Source organism: Ooceraea biroi, chromosome 7 (genome assembly GCF_003672135.1).
Source record: "Ooceraea biroi isolate clonal line C1 chromosome 7, Obir_v5.4, whole genome shotgun sequence".
NCBI classification, from domain to species: Eukaryota; Metazoa; Arthropoda; class Insecta; order Hymenoptera; family Formicidae; genus Ooceraea; species Ooceraea biroi.
In genome coordinates, this window is record NC_039512.1 from 13,120,240 (window position 1) to 13,143,757 (window position 23,518).

The 23,518-nt window shown below is 34.4% G+C and overlaps 4 protein-coding genes and 1 long non-coding RNA gene across 12 annotated transcripts; 3 read left to right on the plus strand and 2 right to left on the minus strand.

Annotated features, from left to right (window-relative positions):
• Positions 1-661: 661 nt before the first annotated feature.
• LOC105279917 lies at positions 662-2,391 on the minus strand. 2 transcript variants are annotated; one of them, XR_002193297.2, is made up of 4 exons: positions 2,073-2,391; positions 1,875-1,979; positions 926-1,214; positions 662-789 (listed from the first exon to the last, which is right to left on the minus strand). It is a non-coding gene; the product is annotated as an uncharacterized LOC105279917 (long non-coding RNA). The 2 variants fall into 2 exon arrangements; XR_002193296.2 differs by having other exon boundaries at positions 662-1,214.
• Positions 1,927-7,804, plus strand: LOC105279657 (WD repeat-containing protein 60). Its single transcript, XM_011339563.3, has 16 exons — positions 1,927-2,019; positions 2,700-3,413; positions 3,509-3,628; positions 3,699-3,886; positions 4,069-4,219; positions 4,313-4,453; positions 4,535-4,675; positions 4,758-5,063; positions 5,156-5,328; positions 5,418-5,637; positions 5,749-5,894; positions 5,973-6,112; positions 6,211-6,269; positions 6,355-6,509; positions 6,597-6,729; positions 6,811-7,804. The coding sequence occupies exons 1-16, from the start codon at positions 2,008-2,010 to the stop codon at positions 6,931-6,933; spliced, it is 2,922 nt and encodes a 973-aa protein (XP_011337865.2). The 5' UTR covers positions 1,927-2,007; the 3' UTR covers positions 6,934-7,804.
• On the minus strand, positions 7,646-17,392 carry LOC105279659 (transferrin). 2 transcript variants are annotated; one of them, XM_020031802.2, is made up of 16 exons: positions 17,304-17,392; positions 15,785-15,896; positions 15,441-15,543; positions 14,914-15,047; positions 14,444-14,568; positions 14,197-14,341; positions 13,656-13,813; positions 13,353-13,477; positions 13,120-13,262; positions 12,431-12,677; positions 12,184-12,332; positions 11,952-12,107; positions 11,655-11,762; positions 11,429-11,550; positions 11,075-11,230; positions 7,646-8,607 (listed from the first exon to the last, which is right to left on the minus strand). In XM_020031802.2, the coding sequence occupies exons 2-16, from the start codon at positions 15,864-15,866 to the stop codon at positions 8,428-8,430; spliced, it is 2,133 nt and encodes a 710-aa protein (XP_019887361.1). In that variant the 5' UTR covers positions 15,867-15,896; positions 17,304-17,392; the 3' UTR covers positions 7,646-8,427. The 2 variants fall into 2 exon arrangements, with proteins under 2 accessions (XP_019887361.1, XP_011337868.1); XM_011339566.3 differs by lacking the exons at positions 14,914-15,047; positions 15,785-15,896; positions 17,304-17,392.
• On the plus strand, positions 8,614-10,275 carry LOC105279658 (isoaspartyl peptidase/L-asparaginase). The gene is made up of 3 exons (XM_026971407.1): positions 8,614-9,055; positions 9,210-9,441; positions 9,548-10,275. Exons 1-3 carry the CDS (start codon positions 8,891-8,893, stop codon positions 9,838-9,840), a joined length of 690 nt encoding a protein of 229 aa, XP_026827208.1. The 5' UTR covers positions 8,614-8,890; the 3' UTR covers positions 9,841-10,275.
• Positions 17,393-17,514: 122 nt separating the features above from the next.
• On the plus strand, positions 17,515-23,277 carry LOC105279916 (major facilitator superfamily domain-containing protein 6). 6 transcript variants are annotated; one of them, XM_026971401.1, is made up of 10 exons: positions 19,237-19,327; positions 19,516-19,582; positions 20,040-20,202; positions 20,433-20,722; positions 20,959-21,289; positions 21,484-21,674; positions 21,872-22,008; positions 22,101-22,216; positions 22,323-22,568; positions 22,712-23,275. In XM_026971401.1, exons 3-10 carry the CDS (start codon positions 20,145-20,147, stop codon positions 23,017-23,019), a joined length of 1,677 nt encoding a protein of 558 aa, XP_026827202.1. In that variant the 5' UTR covers positions 19,237-19,327; positions 19,516-19,582; positions 20,040-20,144; the 3' UTR covers positions 23,020-23,275. The 6 variants fall into 6 exon arrangements, with proteins under 6 accessions (XP_026827203.1, XP_026827204.1, XP_026827202.1 ...); XM_026971404.1 differs by lacking the exon at positions 19,237-19,327 and having other exon boundaries at positions 19,453-19,582; positions 22,712-22,858; positions 22,934-23,275; XM_026971405.1 differs by lacking the exon at positions 19,237-19,327 and having other exon boundaries at positions 19,453-19,582; positions 22,712-22,858; positions 22,949-23,275.
• The last annotated feature ends 241 nt before the right edge of the window (positions 23,278-23,518 follow it).

Here is a 23,518-nt window from a genome sequence, read left to right on the forward strand (position 1 = left end):
TTTTCCGAGAAGTTCTGAGTTGATGATATCATTATTTATTATATTGCCTAGAGTTCTCTGCTATTGAAAATACCGTAAACTTGGAAATGAAAAAGTTCTAGCCCGTGGCCCTATTCTAAAAAAGGCGTTAAAGGTGTTATTTATTTTTGATCATGTTTCATCAATACAAATTTGACAAAATTGACAGCTGCCGTTTTCACGTTCCTAAGAAATAATAAATTAATATAACCGCACTGACAGCCACTATGACATTCTGACATTCGCAACACGAAGTTCAAGTCACACGAAGTTCGAGCCAAGCGAGAGAACCAATCAGCGTCGCGGAAAAGAGGCCTCAATATTCGATAAAAAAGAACTTCACGAAGTTAACACGCCTTTTTTAGAATAGGAGATTATATACAAAAGTACAAATATATAAATGTTTAAATTAAATCTGAATTAGGAATAAATATTAATATATCTTTCTTGTCATGTCGAGCATTTAATAAATGTTTTTATTCATATATTATATTAAAAATTAAAAATTGTTATAAATATAAATAATGTTAGGCAAGGATTTCAACAATTAAATTTTTGCAATAAAGACTGTACGCGTTGTATAAGATATTCAATATCGCTGATCGTGCTTATCAGATTGAGTTTTGTCTCTTCTCGTGTTCTTCGACGGACAAATGTTTCCCAATTTTCGCGAGACACGCAACATGTTTTGTTCATCACTCGGAATTAATAATCCGGATAGTAATCCATATAAGAGTGCTTCCTTGATGTAGCATTTTGCGTGTTTTGATCCTAAATGGTGAAATTAATCTAAGAATTTCTTTCCTTTACTTTTCTTTTTTTTCCATAAGTAATTCTTTACATCATAAATTTAGTTTTATTAAAATCATAATTGATATTCTATAAATTTAGATGCATATTACTATACCATCGTGGATAGCTTTCGCATAATACGCAGTACATCTTCTTTTCTTCCTAACTATCTTGTTGGCACATTTAATTTTATCTGACTTAAACTGCTCGTTGTTGTCGTCAAAACTTTGATGGAAATTGACGCGCGGTATCGGTACATCTCGTTTTTGAATATCCTTTCTTCTCGCATGTTGCTTTTGAAATTTATTGCACGCGCAATTTCGTTGCTTCCATTTCACATCCCGATCGGCGCATTTTCGTAAATATTTGTATACTAAATCAAATACCGTCGATTTCTGAATATCCTGTTGACAAAAACAGTCTTCTCCACTTTGTGCTGAGATAGCTGATCTATGAGTTTGTCTGTCATTTAATGATTACTATGAAAGTTTAGTATGAATTTAGTATGAGTTAAATGAGAGAGAGACAGACCAAATAGCAGACAATGTACAATTTTTGCAAAAGTTGAATATTTTTACGATAAAAAAGATCACAGCGTAAATAGTATAACTTAACCTGTTTCTATTGTGAAATACACTACGATATTTATGTAGATCTATAGAACGATAAAATTCCCAATATTCAGTCATGTCAAGACAATATGGAATATGATTGTTATAAATTAAATATCACATAATTTCACAGAAAAAATTAAAATTTAGGTTAACGGTTATTAGGAACTCGCATTTTGTCTATTTTTATATATTTCCACTTGTTACTATGATCGTGCTTGCGAATACAAAAAAAATGAGAAAAGCGTTTTTGACGTAAAAATATTGAATAAAACAACTAGCGTGTACATATACATAACTTTGTTAGTATTATCTTTAGAATTATCTTTGTTAGTTATGCATGTATTTTACAACGTATAACGTACTTGTTTTCAACTCAGTGAAGCAAGTAAACAAATAACAAAAGATAAGAACTCATTCCGTCGGTAATACAGAAGTCTCCGCAATTCTTACCATATGCTGATATCCACGTCAATTAGTCAATTAGTTCGTAAAAAGTCATGAATGGCACTGCAATCGCTTTAGTTTACATCATGGTTGCCTTACGACCGGTTGCAACTGTCAACGTCGATCAATTAACTACATAATGTCCAATAAAGTGAGTGCTTCCAGTATAAAGTGTATTAACATAATTATCACATTGCATATTACCATGATGTCGTCGTCGATCACTATGACATTGGTTTACGAATTGCACTTTCTTACGTTTGTATTAATTAACGTGACCGAACGTATGATACTGGTGGTCAAGGCTGTTCTTTACTTACATACCTCAACCTCGAAATTATTGATATATCGCGATGCTACATAAATGTCAACGGAATGAATATCGATAATTTACTACGGAATACAAAATTCTCTTTTTTGACAGTGCAATCTTATGTAGATTCTACATCAATTATGGAGTATTGTGTATAGCTCGTTTTCACGATATTTTATCATAATATCATCGACGATTAAACATACATCTAGTAATGTCACCGTTTAATGATTATCTTACGTGCTATCACTTTTTACGTCCAAGTATGGCAATGAATGATTATGCGCGGTTATGAAAGAAATGTTTTCCTTCTCAAATGCTACCTGAATCAATTATACTGTGCCATTCTAGAATTAAATCAGATAGTATAAGTATAAGATATTATTGCAAAAGGTTTATCAATCAAATCATCACATAACATTATCGATATGGTGTAGTCAAATTCTAGAAAATTATGTTTGTTTATACATATTTTTTATTATAAGGATAATTTATGTTCTATTCTATTGTATTCTTAGGGAACCACCAAGAAGATTGAACGCAAGGATGAAGCCAAAATACACACAAGGTCTAAACCAAGAACTGTAGGCAATGAGAGCAATGTGGAACCGTCGAAAAAGTTAGAATCTAATCTTTCGAGAAAATCTCGAAGCATCGAGCATAAGGGAGATGGAGATAAATTGTCAAAATCGAGTTCCTCAACGAGTAGAACACAATCGATTAGAAATACTAGCAAGCAATCCATCGGCTCTGTCCAAGCTAAGAGTACAAAGCAGAGTCTTTCATCAAACTCCAACTCATCTAGTCACGTTATGGGGAAAAGCACCAGTTCCAAGATAAAATCTGAGAATGTTACTAAATTGAACGACGACAGTATGGTTAAGAAAAGAAAATCGAGAGAGTCAGCAGGATATTCAGAGAATAGAGGACTGAGCACGATATACATGCCAAAGTCGACCGTGAGCAAACTCAGTGTCGCATCCAGCGAGAAAAGTACGCATCGAACGTCAAGAGATAAAGAAAAACAGGATTTCTCTGTACCCAATCGAACCAAGGGACGAGTATCGTCAAGAGAACGTAGGACATCCAGGACACTGAGCCCCAGCGAGATTAAGATGCTGCACAGTGCCATAAAGAGACCGGATGTTATGGAAAAGGTGGAACAGAAAAAGAATGTTCCATCGCAAGCGGACTCGGACGATGCAGACTATGATTATGAGGATGATTTTGAGGTAAAGAAGAGAAATCAGTGAACTTGAATAACAAATATATATATATATATATATATATATAATATAAATATATGCATGAGATGATTCTGCTTTAGGATTACGAATCGGACTTTCAAGAATGCACCGACAGCGATACTTCGGTGATTAGCGAAAAATCAGACAGCAGCGGAAACGGCTCTCACATGGAGCCGATCGAGCTGCGCACCCGCGAGAAGGTATTATTTCACGATTAACATCGACTATACACTGTTCGACTGCACTGTTTCATAAAAATGTCTCTTGCAGAGGAGCACAGTGAACAATTTAGTGGAGCTTGCAAAGGTAAACGTTGAAGAGGAACGCATGCTCGATTCAGGGCACTACGATCTTGCGGAGGCGAGGAAGCGAGCTGCGCGAATAGAATCTATGTTCGTAAATCAGTCAAATGTGCTGCCGTTACCCGAATTAAGGGAGCCAGTTAACAAGAGCTTTAGGTTCGTGATAACCAAGATCGGATATCAAGATGAACAAATGGATATTTATTTGTGATTACTTGTCATTACTGTTTGCATGCTTCTTATTTGTGATTGTTATTATTTTAAAGCGTGTTTGTTTGTCTGATAAAGATAACGATAATAAACGAAATAATTTAATACATTCGTATTTGCTGGAACAGCGATGACAGACTGGTGGAAAATAAATCTTTGCCGTCGTCAACCGACGAAGGTTTCGAGGACAGTCGTTCTGGGGACTTTACTAAATCTCCGCCGTTGTCGCAAGTGCCGTTTATCGATTTCCGTAAGCTGAGAGAAAAGGCACGTGAGAAGGTAAAAAAACTATCGTATCAAATAGATAAGTATAATTGTATTATTGCATATTCAAATTGTTGCCGTATGATTGTATCATCTTGGTCCTTGTAGAACTCGCAGAAATCTCGAAGCAGGGGCGAAGAACTATTGGAGATGATAAAGTTAGATTTCATGGAATGGTCGATTTTAGAGTGTAATCCTGTGCCCTACGATGAGTTCATCAAAAATTACGGAAGACTGAATACCCAACAAGTAATGTCTCAACAAGTAATCGCTGTAATATTAACAATTTGCACCGCGTATTCTTATGCAGTTATGCGTTACATTTTACAGATATTTACCCAAACTGGTGACGATAACATGGACGTCGAGGTACAAACGGAGCAAGTGCTTTGCAGAAACAAGTGGACACAGTTCCCGGTAACTTGTAGGAAAGTGTTACGAGATAAACAAGATATTAGCTTATTTAAACTGGTAATAATTAATGCTACTATTTCGAAATAATATTGATATATTGATTTAAAATCAGTTGAAAGTTAAAGTTAAAAATTCGTAGGAGCAAATTGGAGTCGGAGATGACTTGGATGAGTCAAGTAATACGAGTTTTGCATCATCGTACGACATGTTACGGTTAAACGATTTCGTTAATCGCGCGGGCACGGTTATGCTGTCGTTATTAGAAGAGAGGGAACACGGCGGCACTGTTTTCCAGAACGATGCAAACGAATTACCTTTTAGCGATGGGTTTGTCAAGCTCTCCATAGATTCAGTAACGTTCTTGGCCGCCAGGCCGGTTAGAATTATACATTACTCGAGCGTGTTAAATAAAGTTCTGCTCACTGTACATACTCCTGTAGAAGAGGCAAGTTACTGGCTACAACCACGATCTAACGAAATAACATAATGCTTGATTTGTCTTTCTTACCCTTACCATTTCATTTTTTCATCCAACAGGAAATAGAAACGGTGAATAAGTTGGACTACATAACCGATTGTTGCATCGGATGCGTTTGGAACATCTCCGAGCCCTCGATGCCGAAGAAATTATTTTATTCGCAGTGCCCGATTACCGCTTGTTGCTTTCATCTGACAAATTGCAACGTGGTGTTCGCTGGGCTCGAGGATGGGTACGTAACTTGAATCTCTCTTACAAAGAGATTCCTTTCGTTCTCCTCATTCGTTAATTCTCAAAGCGGAAAATTACATTTAAAACTAGGTCACTGAGCCTCTGGGATCTCAAAGAAGACGAGATGTGGCATCAGAGAGTCACGGATAAGGCTAACGAATTGGACTGGGTGATAAGAACGCCAACTTACACGACAACGGCGAGTATAGACCCGGATGCGCATACGTCTGAGGTTGTCGCGATACGCGTACTCTCCAAGATCGAGGCTACTTCTGTCAACGAAAAGCACAATAAGTTCGTCCCTATCCAGGTTAGGTCATCATTATCGCTACACTAACATTAACAAACTCTTGTTAAAACGTATTTCTATCGTATCTTACAGTTTCTGCTTATGCCAAAAATATAATTATAAATTTCACAGATATGTAGCTTAGATGAGGATGGTTACTTGATAGTATGGAGCATCGTGCACAATATCGGTATAAATATCGACGACCTGGGACTTTCTCACTGGGGCGACATACGATTCATAAAGAATCAGAAGACATGTCTTCTGAAAAAAGACACGTAAATAAATCTGAAAATTCGTCTCGACGGATTCGTATGTATCTCGGGTCTTCCTAATCTCGTTCGACTTTCTTCTAGAATGAATCGGTTTATCGATATGCATGTGGACAGTGCAAACGCAAATAACATTTATATCGCGACTAACAGTACCGATGTCTTGCATGCCACTTGTATCGGTAACAGAACTAATCCATTAACGTACAAACCAGCCGAGATAAGTGAGTCGTAGATTAATAGCTTTCTTGTCGTGCGGATATGCTGTTATAAGGTTTTTTGCTGTTAATTTATTGATTGCGTTAAATGTTGAATGTGGCAGGTGAATGCGGCAGTTCCACTTGCATCGATGTTTGTCCTTTCGGTCAATCGTTTTTCTTGGTAAGAGAGAGAGAGCTTCCTTTTTGATTTTTGAAATCTTAATTCATTGAATTACGAATCTTACGAATTTGTTTTCGTTAATTAGCTTGGCTGTGACAACGGGACGATTCGGCTTCATTGTTTGAACGTGGAGAGACCGATCGTACAACTGAAAAATGAACAGTATACAGACAGAATCGAAGCTTTACAATGGTCGAAAACAAAACCGCTAACTATATACACGCTGGACACTAATTCTCGGTAAAATCTTTTCTACAAGTAAAAACACAGAGAAAAAATGAGATTTTTCGCGAGATTCGATAAATTCGAAAATTGTATATTCAACAGAATTCACATATGGGATTTGAATAAGAGCGACGTTAGTCCTGCCTATACATTATTTATGAAAAAATGGGGGAAAATAAGCAGCATGCAATTGTCCCCTTGCACATTAGATCAAGATATGACTAATCAATATTTGGTAAGTTTCAACAGCTAAACGAATTATTAAATTTTCAAAAAGATTTCTTTATTCTAAATTTCGAAATATTTCTCTTTTTAGGCTCTTGGCACGGAATCCGGTAATGTCGAGATCCACAAACTAAAGAAAGATTTCCATTATACAAAAAAAGAGGAGTTTTTGCAAGAGTTAAACGTGTTCTCGCGATACGTCTCGATTTCCTAAGCAAAGAAAAATTATATAAAAACGCTGATAGTCGTATAGAAAATTATTAATACGTAGCAATAGGATGTTTCCACGGATTTTATACTTTCAATGTACGCGTGCACTTATAATGTAAGAAATTTCAAAGTTTCGAAATAGAATTGAAGATAAGTATTGCGTCTGAACGCGGGTTGAAACATACTTTTGCCATTTTTAATCGACAAGAGACGATTTCACACATATGCATATACGCGTACACGCGTGCGCTCGCATAATCAGGATTGTAATTTATAAGATTTGTAAGACAGCAGTAATCCTCTTTAACTTTATTAACTATATTATTTTTCTTGCTTGAACAGTTTCGTAATTAAACATGAACATCTATTGACGTACCTTGTCTACATCAGATGTAAATGTATAATTTATTACTCAATTCATTTCTAATATAAACATGGTTATACATATAAAGTTTGCAACAAATTTTAATTTCTGTTTGCGTAACAAAATATTACATGACGATTTAATTCATCTCTTTTAAGCTTTTAACAATATAAGCAGGAAGTTTCGAATTTTGTCAAATTATTGGAATGTATAATTAGGTATATTTACATGTTATTACAATTTCCTATATTGTATACACGCGCGCTATGTATAGCGAATTATCTTTGTATATGTACACTCTTATATCTATCTTTATAGTAATTCCGTCCAGGGAAGAAGCAATGCCGTCCAATGTAGATAAAAAATATTTATAACACATTTATACGTACATTTATGTAGTATATAGAAAATATGTTACATACATATACACACACATATAATCACATAATAATCAACAAAAACTCAATGGTATGAGATTGTACAGTTGAAATATACATAAACTTTTATATACTATCTATTCGATTTGGTATCACATTCTGTATTATTAATAATCTGTTATTGCAACCGGGAAAACGATAAGCGATAAGATATGATAGAATAAGCAAAAAAGATACGGGAAAATCGAAAACGTAAAATAAAGTGTTTTCATGTAAAGTTTCATCATAAAATTTAATTAAAAGATCAGCAAATATTTTTTTATCATTTTCAAATTTGGATAACTTTTGACTGCCTTATCTCGCAATGTAAAATATCTAATTTACCTATATATTGTATATATATATTCATATATATAATTGCACAGATGTAACATTATTAAATGATTTATACTACAATATATGTATAGTTCGCTAAGCAAAATATTGTGCTTCGAATATTCTGCTATTCAACTATTTAATTAACATGGCATGTCAAAAATTATACAAACATAGAGCGGAGAAGAATATGTTATTATTTTGCGATTTTTTGAATAAATTTTTTTATGAAGCTTTATGTAGACAAACGCTTACTTTCTCGTAGAAAATCAGCCAAAATCATTGATTGTGAGCGACTATTGTAAACTATCGAATGATTGTTTTGTCTTGCAATGATACTAAATTATTATAGAGAACATACTCGTAATTGCCAGTTGAATAATTAACTTAAAACAATAACAATTACACACAAAGGAACAACTTCCAGAAGATGAGGAATCCATACGTTTGCGGCACTACAAGCTTCTTGCTTCACGATGTTGTCTACAATTTGGTCGTAACTGTTTTCCTTGTATTTGTATAGTGTCTGATGGCCATATAACTCTAACACACGTGTGCCCACCTGCGACGACAAAATTTACATTTGTTATTTCACATAGGATTTACTTACATTATCAAATCGAGACACTACGCATTTCATTTTGCCAAAAACAAAAATAATGTCGCGATTCGCGACTTTTATTTGTAATGATCGACGCACGTATGAAATGATGCGAAATGACAATTGTCACTATTACATTTTGATTTGAACAAAATTTGTTTACACTTGGCTGTCCATTTGACAGATAGTTCCAAAAACACTTTCGTAAAATTTTGAAGGCCATTACAGATTCTGAAATTACATAATGTGCGATTATTGTTCCTGGATCAGCCAAGTTTTGGACAAAATCGATGCTAAGGCACAAGTTAGGAAGAAAAGAAGATTAGCACCATGGGTGGATCCAGTTATCATTATTCACGGAGGTGCTGGAAACATTCCTCGATACGCGCAGAAATTTATGCTCGACGAGGTTAAATATTCATTAAATTAAATCTAATTGATGTCACAACTAATATTTTTTTAAATATTATTTTAGCTGCTTAAAAATAATATGTCATTCAAAAAGTGAAAATAAATTCATATTTTTTAATATAAATGTAAAATATGACAAATTAACACATCAGGTGAAGGAAGCCGCTATAACGTCGTATTGCGAGCTAATTAAAGGATGCAGTTCAGTGGATGCGGTCGAACGTGCGATCTGTCATATGGAGAGCAAGAAATATTTCAATTGCGCATATGGAGGCTCCTTGGATGCCAATGGAGAAGTCGTGATGGATGCTGCAATAATGACGGGCGATTTTCGTGCGGGTTGTGTAGGCGCTGTTCGAAACATGGCACATCCCATAACATTGGGTCTGTCGAATATCTCAACGTTTTGATATAATATTTTCATGATAATCGAAATAGAAATATACTCATCTAATTATTGAGATTCAAAGATGTTCATTACTATTCGTAGCCAAAAAGGTTCTGCAACAAACAGAACATGTATTGGTAGTCGAAAGCGGAGCGCAAAAACTCGCCTTGGAGTCAAACATTCCTATTTTGTCATCGGAGAAGCTGATAGTTACATCCGATTCGAAGACCTCGTTACACGAAGAAGAGGATAGCGGTAATAAAAAGAATAACGAAAACGAACGAGATATTTTAAAAGCATTAATTATATTAATACACACATTAATCGCGATAATAAGAAGCGCAAGTCGTGAAGAAGATACAGGAGCCTGTACAGACCGAAAACGGACAATGTGACACGAGGATGTGTATACCGGGATGCGTGATTGATAAAAATGAGCAAGTCAAAAGCGCCATTCCGGAGACTGCATTCATCCGATTGAACGAATCTCTAGAGATCGAGTCCGATTTTCTACAGGTTGATTGATTGCAATGTTTCTTATATGTAAAATGTTCAAGCAAGAATGATGATGAGATAAATATATATTAATTAATAATCTTATTACAAATTCGACTTGAATCATTCTTGCTCGAAACATTTTCGAAACATTTCTTGTGTAACTGTATTTTATGCATAATCTAATATGAATATTTGCAAGATTTGAAGAAACGATTACAAAAGTGCTATGACAGATCGGTGCGGTTGGAGCAGTGGCCTACGACCGAAAACAGCGTCTCGCCAGCGGAACTTCAACAGCTGGCGAATCGGGTAAGCTTCATGGACGTGTGAGCGCGACTGGTACGACGATCGGTTGCGGCATTTATGTCGGTCAAGGATGCTGCATCTCGGTCTCGGGCTGCGACGAAGCCATTCACAAATACGCGCCGGCTTGGCGAATCTCGCGGCGATTACGGAAGAAGTGTACATTAATGAATGACGAAGCAGTCGCCGCGGTATTGAAGGATTTCGAGGAAGAAACCGGCAGGTCCGACGTAGGTGCGATTGTACTGACCACCAAAGGAGTACCATTCGTATCATTCAGATGCACGCACTTTCCTTGGGCGTACTGCCAGAAGGGCTATGTATACTATGGATGTGCGAGAAACGAAAAGTTTTCAGAGAAGATCGATATCCTGGAACGACCGTTGGACTGCATGTGCGAAGATTCCAACTAGCTAGTGCATTCGTTTAGCTACATTCGTTTAGCTGCATTCGTTTTAAAAAAGAAAATGAGAGAGATAGCTATAGTTGTTCCTCTTAGCACAGTCAAACTGCATTATGCAGATACAAAATCTGCATAATATAATATACTGTGTCTTAATAAATAAAATCCAAAATAAAAATTCTTAGAAAAGGAAAAACGAAGAAGAAATTAGAAACAAAATTAAAATCAAACTTAATTGATTGACGAAACATTTTCTGTATCTCACTTTCATTTATACAATTATTAATTCTCCCATTTCTTTCTCTCTCTCTCTTTTTTTTACTACACGCAAAACGCGCCCAGAGTGAGTCAACAGTTCGAAACAATTTTTCACAATTTTCACAGTTTTCGTTTTAAAACTAAACGATCTTAATTGTCCAACTTACGGGGAAGATGACACCGGGATTACCATCGTAAGAGTCATACAATGAGAATGCAGGCGCACGTCCGTCGATGCTTTTCCCGAATAACTTGTCCATCTCGAGCAGCATCGAATAGATCTCCTGGCGTCTCAGATTCGTGATATTTTCGTGCGCTACTATCTACGAAGACAAAACAATTTAGTGTAACATTTTCTTTTTAATTTACAAGCTATTAGAAAGTAAGATCACATATTCCGAGTATTTAAATAAGCATCGAATTGATTCTGATTTTTCTTCGTCTCGCATCGAAGAACTTCAATGCTATCAATACGAGAAATCTTTCAAGTTGTAAAGATGTCAAAATGAAAAAAGCCATACCGAGCCATGAGCTATCCAAGCAAGTAGATATGGAGTTTTATTCATCCAAGTTGAACCCAACACTCTATATTTCGATACTTGGTTTGCGTTCCTATAATCGATTTTCTCATGATCAAACTCACCTACGATAGTAAAAGGCACGCAGATCAGATACATGAGAGAGAGCTAGTGTGGTACGCAAATAGCAGCAATAAACTGTAATATAATCAAAATCTGTGCAACGTACCAACTTTTGTCTTCTTTTCCACCACCTTCAGGTTGACGAAAGCAACGTCAACGCGACCGGAAGTCAAGTATTCAAAAGCGCTTAGATCATCGCCTGCTTGCTCTGCACCTATATCAAGAATGATTATTATGTAACGAATTATTGTATTGCTTTTAATTATGCGCAATTAGGTGAATCTAACGAGCCTGTGCTATTGTAATGCACATATTGGGTGGATATCTCTTACGAGAGCAATCCTCGAGTTTATAAGCGCCGTGCGCGTTTAATCGTATTACATACGTCTCTCATGAATCTCACCTTGTTTGCACAAGGAATATAAATTACTCGGAAATTCTTTGCTATGCCAACCAAGAACGCAGCTGTCCTTAAAAAAATTCGCAATAGTCCGTGCATCCGAGCAATCTTGATTTTCACCCAACTCATTTTTCAACCACATCGTGAAAACATTCCAGCCTGTGAAGGGATCAAATCAAAAGAATTAGAAATGACTAAGATGAAATTCGCGATCTGGTTTGCGTAGTTTACCAACCGACACTTTTGTAACCCGTGAAGGACGCTCTGGCACCTTTGAGATCTTTCAGGATCTTGAACGTTGAGTTTTTCATAACGACCGCCGCGATTCTGTTCATTTCCTGTCTGGTGTTGGTCGTCGCCCGGACTATAGTCCTCAGGCCCATCCTACGGAAAGAAGTGATGTAGAATTACGTACGAAGAAAGATATTTTATATTATATCTATCATATTCGTGTGCATGATATCGGTCTGTTTTTTACTCACTTCCTAGCCATGAGAAGTTCTTCAGGTAACGCCATAAAGACGTCCGCTCGTTGTTTTCGGATAGCCGCCAAGCACAATGCTCTGCTGCTTACCTGGACGCAGGAGATAGTTGGCTCTACACCGTAAGCAATAGATACATCACGTAACCAATTACACTTGCGCTTCTCTATATCGGATGTGAGACACCATCGCACTTCTCTCGAGGGCCGACAACCCGATCGGATATTGGCACTCAGGAAATTTGGAACTTTAACGAAAAATATAGTCATTAGAAGAAGCAAGTAGAAGATGTTTTACAACTTTTTTTAGTCAACAATCCTTAAATATTGTTAAATATTCTTTTTTTGTCGAATAATTTTTTAAAATTCTAGTTCTATCAGAAAGTAAATTTGCTGATCTGAGCTTCATCAAATCTCAATAAAAATTTAATCAATGATTTCAAAATTGTTAACATTATGAATGTTAATAAAAAAACATTCAAGTTTTGAGAGATGCGCCTTGTTTTATCACGTTCGCGTTATACAAATTCTACTTAGCAAGTTACAAATTACTCGATCACGAAAACTTGATATCACTGCGTTCACAAACTATAATGTTCAAAAACTGAATGCGAAGTTGAGTATTATACTTAGGATCTGATCTTATGCAAATACATATCAAAGTAAATAATTGCATCGTTTATACGTTACATCGACGTAAGTAATCATCGGGTGCATCCAAGCCTACACTAGTCGGATTGATATAATAATTCTCCATCAACTGCAGCAGGATCATTTGCCAATCGAGTGACGATGTCGTGTTCATTATTTGGGTGATTTTCATGGCTTTTTGTCTAACGAGAAAGAGGATTCGATATAATTAATGTTTGTGATTTTTTCCAATCCTTCCTTAGTGCAAGTAATTCGCTAGTAAGAAAACTTACGATTTAGCTACGATGACTGGCCATGGTCTTGATATCCAGGTGCAAGGTTCATTGAAATTGAGCGGTCGCGTGGTACCGTCCAGGCACAAGAATCTGTAGTCATCTATGTCGGCCTTCTGGAATTTCTGCATCAAGCCCCGGTAGACATTAGTATCACGAATCGCGCTATAATTGGTCATATTTTTTTGTTAGATCGATGAATGAGATTATAAAAGTCATTGTGTAATGTCGAGTCATTATCTGAAGATGTTTTTAAACAACCGGTCGAGGCATGAATCGTGATCATAAATAATGATCAACTACCTTAAAATGCAGCTTAGCTTGGTCTAATCTGATCCAGGCAACGTCGCCAACATTATCGGTGAGACATATCAAAGCACCTTCCCATCCGTAGTACTTGTCGTTGCTGTAACAACCGGCCGGATTACTGCATGCTCCGCAGAGATTTCTATATTTCGATTCTGCAAACAGCAAATAAACAATTCTTCGTCTGATTTAATGTCTCGGTCTTCTTCTCTATCTGATATATAATCTTCAAATTTATCAAATAAGTTATATCGTTTTGTTGATTGATATTAATTTGGTATACCGAAAATTTTTAATTTGAGCGATGTTTAAACAATCTAAAAACATTCTTCAGGTTTTTAATTTATATTTTGTCGTGATAATATATATTTTATAATCATTTTTGCGAAAAATTACTGCATATATTAATTATCATATATTTCATAGTATGGTATAAATCATACATCGATAGATGATATTGACGTTGAAAAGGATCATAATCATTTTGCAGAAAACATTATGATCATTTGCATTTGTATTCTTGAAGTTACATACGTACTCAATTTATAATCAAATGCTGTATCGGAAGCCCATGGGCCTGCAATGCAAGCCATTTCAAAGTGATCGGATAAAGCATAAACTCTGTTCTCGAATAGTGTCTTGTCGGGATGACATTTTTTAGGGATTATAAAGTTTTCGAAGTACTGGAATACGAAAGATTAGTCTTAATATAATTGAATTGGAGCATATCATCTTATATTAATTTTATATTGTGTACTGATAGAGAAAAATGAGAAAACACTAACCGTTAAGAAAACTTTAGTGATATCGTTGCCAATATCGAAACCCGGATAACATAATCGTTTACCTTTAAGATTCCACATATGTTGCACATTTTTGTGTGCAATAGCCACTATTTCAACTTGCGCTTCTGAAAGAGAATGCGGCAGTCCTTCAAATAGCTGCATATTTTAATAATTATTTGATTTTTCGGCAACACGTCGATTCTTTTTCTAAGATAACAATATTTTCGAGCAGTTAATTTGAATTTGGTTTTTATTTATTGCTTAAGTAAGTAAATAATTTTAGAATTTTGAAAACACTTTAACGGAATTTTAATCTGCAATTTAATCACAAAAAAATAATACAAGTTGTCTGAACGCGATAATCCCGCAAAAAAATAAGTTTATTAAATTTCAAGTCGTTTAAACTTAATGTGTAATAATATCCTATGCAATAGAAGATTTCCTGCGTATTCATCTTTGCTTTTATTTACCAGTTGGTTGAAATCTTAACTCATTTGTGATTAGAATATTGTATGTATTGTAGTTTCTTAAAGCTATGAGATCTTCCGGTTCCATTACAGTGAAATCGGCCTTGTCCATGATTATTTGACGTAAACAACCGAACCTAATCAGAATGAATTTTATTCACTCAGCCATTTATGGAAAAATTTTCATAAAAAATTAGTTAATCAATTAATGAATAATACAATAAAATGGTCTTTCTAAAAAGTCAAATTTTCACATTTCTGAAACCATTTAAGGAATAAAGAAAATCTTTTTTTAGGAGGTTTGAGATCATAATACGTGTCATCATTCCGTGCGCTCTTAAATTATAATATTATCCTTCAACGAGAAATTATTTGAAAAATAAAGAATAGCAACTTTAAAAGATGAAGAAATAATAACAGAAATATGACTCTTTTGAAAGAGGACTTTCGATTATTATTTAATCGAAAGAACTTTTATTGAGAAATTCTTTGCAAAATAACTAAAAAAAATACTATTGTATGATACTTACCTGTCGACATCCATGATACATTGTATCGGACTAAAAGTTAGTTTCGAACAGTATTTATGTATCTTGCGTGCAGATTGTGCAGTTTCGGCTACACACAGCGTTGCTAAAATAATATGATTTCTTTTGTATATTTTGTACAATATATTTCCACGAAATATAACAGAAAATTTTCTTTTTTCCATGACACAAACTTTTTTATTTAATATTAATTCGTTGTATACTTTTGTTTTTTAGAAAGATAATGTATTACACTTTTATTTAAGTCGTAAACTATCCTTTTAATATTTCATTTTTAATAAAGTAAAAACCCTATAATATTGTTGTAATATTATATGTTTACTTACATTTGTTAACAGCATTGATAGTTTTGAAACTATGGAAGGCGACGAGCGTGAAAAGAAACCAACAAAACGTACGAAAATCCATGATTAATCTTAGATTTATCGTCACCTCCTTCTGCAAAGAAGCCTTTTTTCGTACAGAATTTTTAACAAAGTCTCCTAATTAATGCCTCCATTCATAAGATTAATGTATTAATGCGGTCACTGATGTACAAAGACTAACTATATATAATTATCATGTTATGCTGTCGAGATAGGAGATTATCATCATTGAGGTCTATTTTGTCAGATCAACATGTATACATATAATTAAACTTATAATTAATACAGCTTGATCCAAAACACATTATGTATAATTGTAATAATTATCATTCATCTATTTTAATTATATTTAAACATTGTTTTTATTTATAATCGAAGCAATGTTTAGTATTATAATAATACTAATATAAAATATCATATTTTTAAAACGAAATTCAAAAAATTCCATTTTTTAATGTATTTAATTTTAATAATATTTAGATATCTTGAATATACACAGACTGGTTAGGCTCTGGTGTGGCCGAAAAAATCATTACCGTATAACGTTTTTCATCATTTCGAACATTTTATCAGATATTTTCTTCAGTTTAAAACAAAATTTAATATTAACTTTTACGCAGTGTTTTTTCGAGACAATAAAATACTATCACGTTTAACGTCAAAATTAATGACATGCTAGCGTCTTGAAGTTTTGAGTGATCATAGCTGAAATGTCAAGCTTCATAACGTAATTATTCATCAAGGGATGACACTGTAGAAAATTTTTTTTAAAAATCAGTCGCACCAGAGTCTGGACAGACCGTGTATATCTGATATGACCGTGTATGTATTAATGAGAATTCTATGTATATATCGATTTCTATGTATGCTTAATATGTGTATATGTAATATTATATATAGAAACTAGTACAAAGAGTATATATTTTCCTGTTACATAAAAGTTTAACTATATTTATTATTATAAGATAATATTATCTTTTCCATGCTATTAATGTAATGTTGGTGCCGAAATGCAGATGGTGAATACTTTCGCTTTTCGGCCTTGAAATGTTTTACTGACACAAAGAATATGGTTTCTCGTAGAACCGACTGCTTACATCACCGGACGACTCGTGCAATTTTACGAACGATCATAATTTTGCGAGATGAAGAACAAGTATTTATATTGTTTTTAGTTTCACTCTAATAAAATTATTTATTACCATTCATATTCACAGATTGAACCAAACAATTATATCTCGCGAAGAACTTTTAAATGTCTTTTGTCAAGGAAGATTTTTCCTCGATTTTTGTAAAAACAGAATGTTTTGTAAAAACTGGTTCTAACTTCCCGGTTTTCCTATTGCATACTACGTTTACATTGAGATTCCCGACATACACGGTAGAAAGCGTCACGATGCGAGCATTGTTGCTCGTATTCGTCGCCATGTGTAGTAAGACCGAAATTCAGTTATGAATGTGCTGTAAAGTAACTACGAACTGATTACGAAGACTTGCGATGAGAACGTATTATACAATCCAATGGCCAGATGGTATTTGCACTGAACTTGAAGACTGCGTGTCGTGTTGTATTTTGTAACTCTCGCACATACGGAAGCACAAGTAATGACCGGCCGCCGAAGCGTCCGACTATCCGATAACTCGGATCAGAGGCAGCATATACGATGTCCGGCGCTGATTCAACGAAAGCCCAGTCAGCCCAGTGTCGAGAACTGGAATCATTAAATCTGGTGGGAGAGATCGAGACAACAACGAGAGATTCTCCTGCGTAATACATACGCGTGAGTGTTGTGTTGCGAAAGTGATATACAATTCATAGAAGATAGAAACGTTCCTTACGTTCAGCAAGAAACATTTCGATTTAAAATTATATATTATAGGCGGTGAAAATAAGAGCGTAAATATATTTATGTTTTTGATATAAAAAGTTTTATATAAAGTTTATCTTTATTTGCAAGTTACTTATAATTGTTTAAAAATTATAGAAAATGGATATCTATTACCATTTCGTATAGATCTGTAATATAACTATTATAGAGCATGGCTGCATATTATGCAAATAACGATAAAATAACGATATAAAACAAGAAATTGTAACATACGCATGAGTCACAATTAGTTGTGCAGCGAGATAAGATTCCATCGTCAATATCTGCATTTGCATGCGCGTGCACGCTTGTTTACTGCAAAATGCTATAATTAATTAAATTAATGATCTTAAAAAGATTAATGAAACTACGATATATATATATATATATATATATATATATATATATATATCTCATTCAAGACATTATGTCTGAATATACAGTAGGAAGTGAAATTTCCTTATGTGACGTGATCGGCACACACAAGGAAAAATTAAATCAACAAACACAAGTTGATAGAATGTTTATCCTCGTTTGGGGAGTTTCCTTCTCTATCTACTATCATCTATGTGCTATTAATTAATTAAAGAAGTATCAATTATTGATAACGAAAAAAAACAGACTATCAATTTTGATAGCATTACGATAATACATTATCGTAGTCGCGATAAATCAATGGTAATCAATGCATATTACAGTGCTTCTATCTTACGCGATTTTTTACTGTTACCGCGAAAGAAATGCATGCAGAAAACTTGGAAATCTACATAATCATCTTGTCGTTATCGCATCTTTACCAGAAGTAGTGATGAAATCATCGCTACTAAATACAACAACCTGTCTCGATAATATCACATGTCCTTTCTTTAATGCACAACTTCTGTGGAAAATATAGAATCAGTTTGTATTATAATATGCTATTTTTTTAAATTAATTAATTATATTGATTTAATTACATTTTGTTATACATTATAATCAATTATAATTATGATATATTTTATTACTTTTTTTTACCATTTCGTAAACAATATCGTAATAATCGTAAATATATGCATAAATGTAAAAATTTAACCAAATTCGCGTGTAAGCAAATTATTAGCTATTCGCGGCATTATTAAATATTTATTGCAATCGAATAATGTACGTCTGTAATAATTGCAAGATTGCGATGCAATCTTGCACGTACCGTCGCAAAAGATTATTCGCCTCACAAGAGCGTTATTTGTTGAGATAACGAGGATTCCCAGTTCATATACGAACTCATATTCGTACTCGATGTCTTTTCAAATCGAGAATCTTCCAGTCGTGTGACGCGCCATAACTTTCAATATTAGTCGCGTTTGTTCCATCGAGTGTGTCCTGTAAGTCAGTGCCTAATTGCGTACGTAGCATTAGATACAGTAGCTGTTAGCATAGTGTATATGTATTATATTTATGCACGATACACTATCTCGGAAAGTTCTTTTATCTGGTAAAATGTTGAGCCATTTTTTGACGCCGTGTAAGTGGAACCGTTGCTAAATAACTACACATTTACTTAAAGTGCAGAAAGTGCAGCACCCGCAACTGGAGCGACGAACGCAGATTTGCACCGTGACTATTTTATCATCACTCATTCATGCCCGCATCACTGACAGTACGTGATACAGTTATCGAGTAACTACGAACCCATGTGTTTTTTTCTTTTTGAGCCTATTACACAATGCAAAGGAACAGGGAATAACCAATCGCGTTACACGATTTGAGTACGGATGACCAAATCGAGCAACGCGATTAGAGGCTATTCCCTGTTCCTGTTGCCTGTTCCTTTGCATTGTGTAATAGGCTTTACGGTCGAAAGCTCAACGAGGGGGCAAACTTCAGGCTGAATGCGCAGGCAACTTAAACTAGCGTAAGTTCATCGAACAGCGATACAGTTTTCTCGCTTGAGAAGCTTGAAGTACACGTGCTCGAGCAGCTTGACAGCTCGAGCTAGTTGACAGATCTTCCAAGTAATTTTAGACCACAGAGTCGTGTAGAACGTATACCGATATCACCGATGTTGTGCTACACGCACAGCTGATCACGCGACTGCCATATTGAAATCACTTTGAATTTTACGATATATCTCGATGGATTGAACAGTATACTAATCGAATGTAAATGGCGATTTATTACAAATTCAAATTTTGAGTTTAATTCGAATTGTCTAATCGTGTACGTCATTGCATAAAAGCTAATTTCCAAGTTTCTCGAAAGCTTATAATATGCACTATTGTTGTGAAATGTATTTGCTGAACATTTTGTATAAAATTATTTGTAATCTAAATTTGTTTTTCTAATGATGACAATCATATTACAATTCACAGTATGGCACTAGTTTAATACAGGAAGAAGAGCGGAAAATATAACACTTTGAATGCATTTCTCGGATAAACTTATCTTTTTATCCGTTTTTTATGAAAATATAAATCATGAAGATCAATTATAAGCAACTGCCTGTAAAGGCTCATTATTTCTTCTTCATGGCAGGTGAGCATCATTATAAATACACTTACATCAAAATCTTTAATCTTTATCAACATCTTTAGTCTATATGTGTGTATTTTGTATTGTAATATTTTTAAAAATATATTATACCTACATACATGTAATAAAAATTATATATATTTAAATACAAAAGATAGAGCATTAATAATTTAGTAAATTATATCATCAGATAGATTCTACAATAGATATAACGGTAATTGTTATAATTTTAGCCATGGGTCCTATTTTGCCGTTTTTACCAGTTTACGGCAAGCAACTAGGCGTGTCACCTCTAATTATGGGTTCTATCACCGCAGTTCTGCCTATTTTATTCTTAATTGCTAAACCAGCATTTGGTTTCGTCGTAGATTATTTCCACTCTCAAAGAAAACTAATCTTCATACTCTTGCTCGCCGTAACAAGTGGATGTTACATTTTGATGTATTTTTTACCAGTATTGCCGGGTCTTATGCCGCATCATTTTCAACACGTTTCCTGTGCATCTTTATTGCCTTGTGAACAGGTAAATCATTTATAATAATTTTCTTATAAACACACAATTATTATTATACTTTTATGATACTGATTAAAAAATCCCTACTACTCCTTAATCTAATTAACTCTAACTGAAAAGATTGATTTATACAAATTTGCATTCACTTCTGTAAATTTAAAACATGTAACTCTAAGTGTAAAACACTGAATCTTTAATGAAAGAGTTAAGCGCATTCTTGAAAATTTATTTATTGTTTATTTAAGCATACAGTAATGGCGTCGTCTAATAGTACAAAGGCTACTACGTGTCACTGGACGTGTCAGAATAATTTTTCTACGCAATTATCTTTCTATCCAGCTGAAAAGGTAGCAGACATCTCACCGAATAGCACATGCTTATTAAATATCAACAATGCGTCATACTGTCAAGAAAACATTTATTGCGACATTGTTACCTGTGATGCTTTTGAGGATAATAATCATTACCTATATACGTCCGTTACTTTCTGGGGTTTTGTCCTCTTGATGTCTCTTGGTAACATTGGCTTTAACGTCTCGAACTGCATAAGTGACGCAATCTGCTTCGATGTATTAGGTAAATAATATTGAGAAATATGTAACTTTGTTACAAGTCTATAATATTATTATTTATAATTATAATATATACATATATAATTATATTGATAAGTTTTATTTTATTTTATATTAAGTATATATTATACAATTCTATGTTTCTATGTTGTAATATAAAAGGAAACTTTCTTTGAAATGAACTTGTCTGCTTTTCAGGTGAAGGTGGACAGATGGGGTACGGTCGACAACGAGTATGGGGTACAATCGGTTTTGGTGTCGCGGCATTCCTAGCCGGTTACACGATGGATCTGTGGTCACACGGAGAAACCTACAAATCCTATACACCAGCATTTATTCTTGTCCTCGCATTCACCTGTATTGACCTAATCTGCTGCAGAAAACTGGAGGTGATAATATACAATATATATATATATATATATATATATATATATATATATATATATATTACGACTTACATTAAAGAGGCACAAATGAAATGAAACAAAGGCAGTAAAGACAGTAGAAATTTCGTTTTTACGTTATGTAACTTAATTATTACGTATATTTATTACTATAGCTATTTATTACATATTTATTATTATAGCTACCTCTTATGTCAAGTTCGAGGACCATACTAAAAGACGTTTACGCGCTTTTGAAACTGAAACCCATCATTATATTTTTGTGCTTCGCCACGCTTGCTGGTATCTTTGACAGCTTTATGATTTATTTTCTCTTTTGGTAAGTCTTAGCTTCATCTTTAAATAATCATCGCTGTACTTATTTTTACCGTAAGTGAGATTGATTCTATTCGATCAACTTGTTTTCATCAGGTACCTAGAAGATCTTGCTGCAGCAACTGGTTATATGAGTGAAATTAAATTAATAGAAGGTCTAACGGTAGCCGCGGAGACTCTCGGTGGCGAGATAATATTCTTTTCTCTATCTGGTAACGATAAATATCATAATCAAGAAATGACACGATTACTTAGAACAAAAAATGCTTTGCACAGAAAAAGTTGCTCCTACAAATATAATGTTAAACTGCTTTCCAGGCAAAATATTGAAGAAGTTTGGATACGGTTACACTTTTACATTTTGCTTCGTATGCTACGCACTGCGGCTAGCATTAATATCTCTAGCACCAACGCCATGGTGGGTACTTCCGATAGAATTTTTAATGCAAGGGCCGACGTACGCGCTCTGTTATACGACGATAGTGGCGTACGCAAGTGCGGTATCGCCACCCGGTACTTCGGCTACTGTTCAAGGAATTGTCGCAGGAATGGACGACGGTTTTGGCAAGTTTTTTTTACGCAGTTATACATAACGAACTATTTGAGGAAAAAATAATTTATATAAACAAATTAATTGTTTTTCCAATCTGTAATAAAATCTGTTTGTTAATTCAAGTGGAAATATTGAAATGTTAAAACATTTTCAGGATTTGCGGTCGGTAGCTTGATAGGAGGTATCTTGTACAAGAAACTCGGTGGTGCACTGACTCTGAGAATACTTTCGGTACTCGCAGCATTCTCTGCGTTAATGTATTTTATTTTACATACTTTGTACTTAAAACATGTGACGCCGGGTAAGAAATCAAATACTATAGTCACCGAAATGTGTCGAATTCTCAGTTTCTCAGGATACTGGGAAAATTTTAAAGCATTTTCTGTTGCAGATACACGAAGTAACGTTGAATGGAGAAAGCCTGATGATGCGCAGAAGCATTGTGCAACAGCAGAAGCATAATACACATTTTGTGTACAGTGTCTTCTTTTTATGAGTAATAAGGAAAGACTAAAGTATATTTTTATAATATATATGTCTATATGCAGTTGATATTTCAAATACAGCTCTTTCTATTCCTTTTTTTTCTCTCAAATAAGAAGAAGGAAAAAAGTATTTTCAAGTATTTGGAACTATTAACTATTAACTAGGCTGCAATTATAATACATTCTTATATTACATTCTGTAAGCTCTTAAATATAATGTAAAAAAGAAAATATATTATTCCCCTCTTATTTTTTCCCTCTTTTCTACATGAAATTTTAAATAATAAAATACGATCGAAAATTATATTGGTAAATTTTTAGTTTAGGACTATACACAAATGTTAAGTTACAAACTTTATCTTCTCTCCGAGATTTGTACAGGCTCCAACAAATTCTTATTTTGAAAATTAGCGCCAGCGTTAGTAACGCCATCTAGAAGCGTGCCTTTGGAGGGGATAGTCACGTGCTACAGGCCT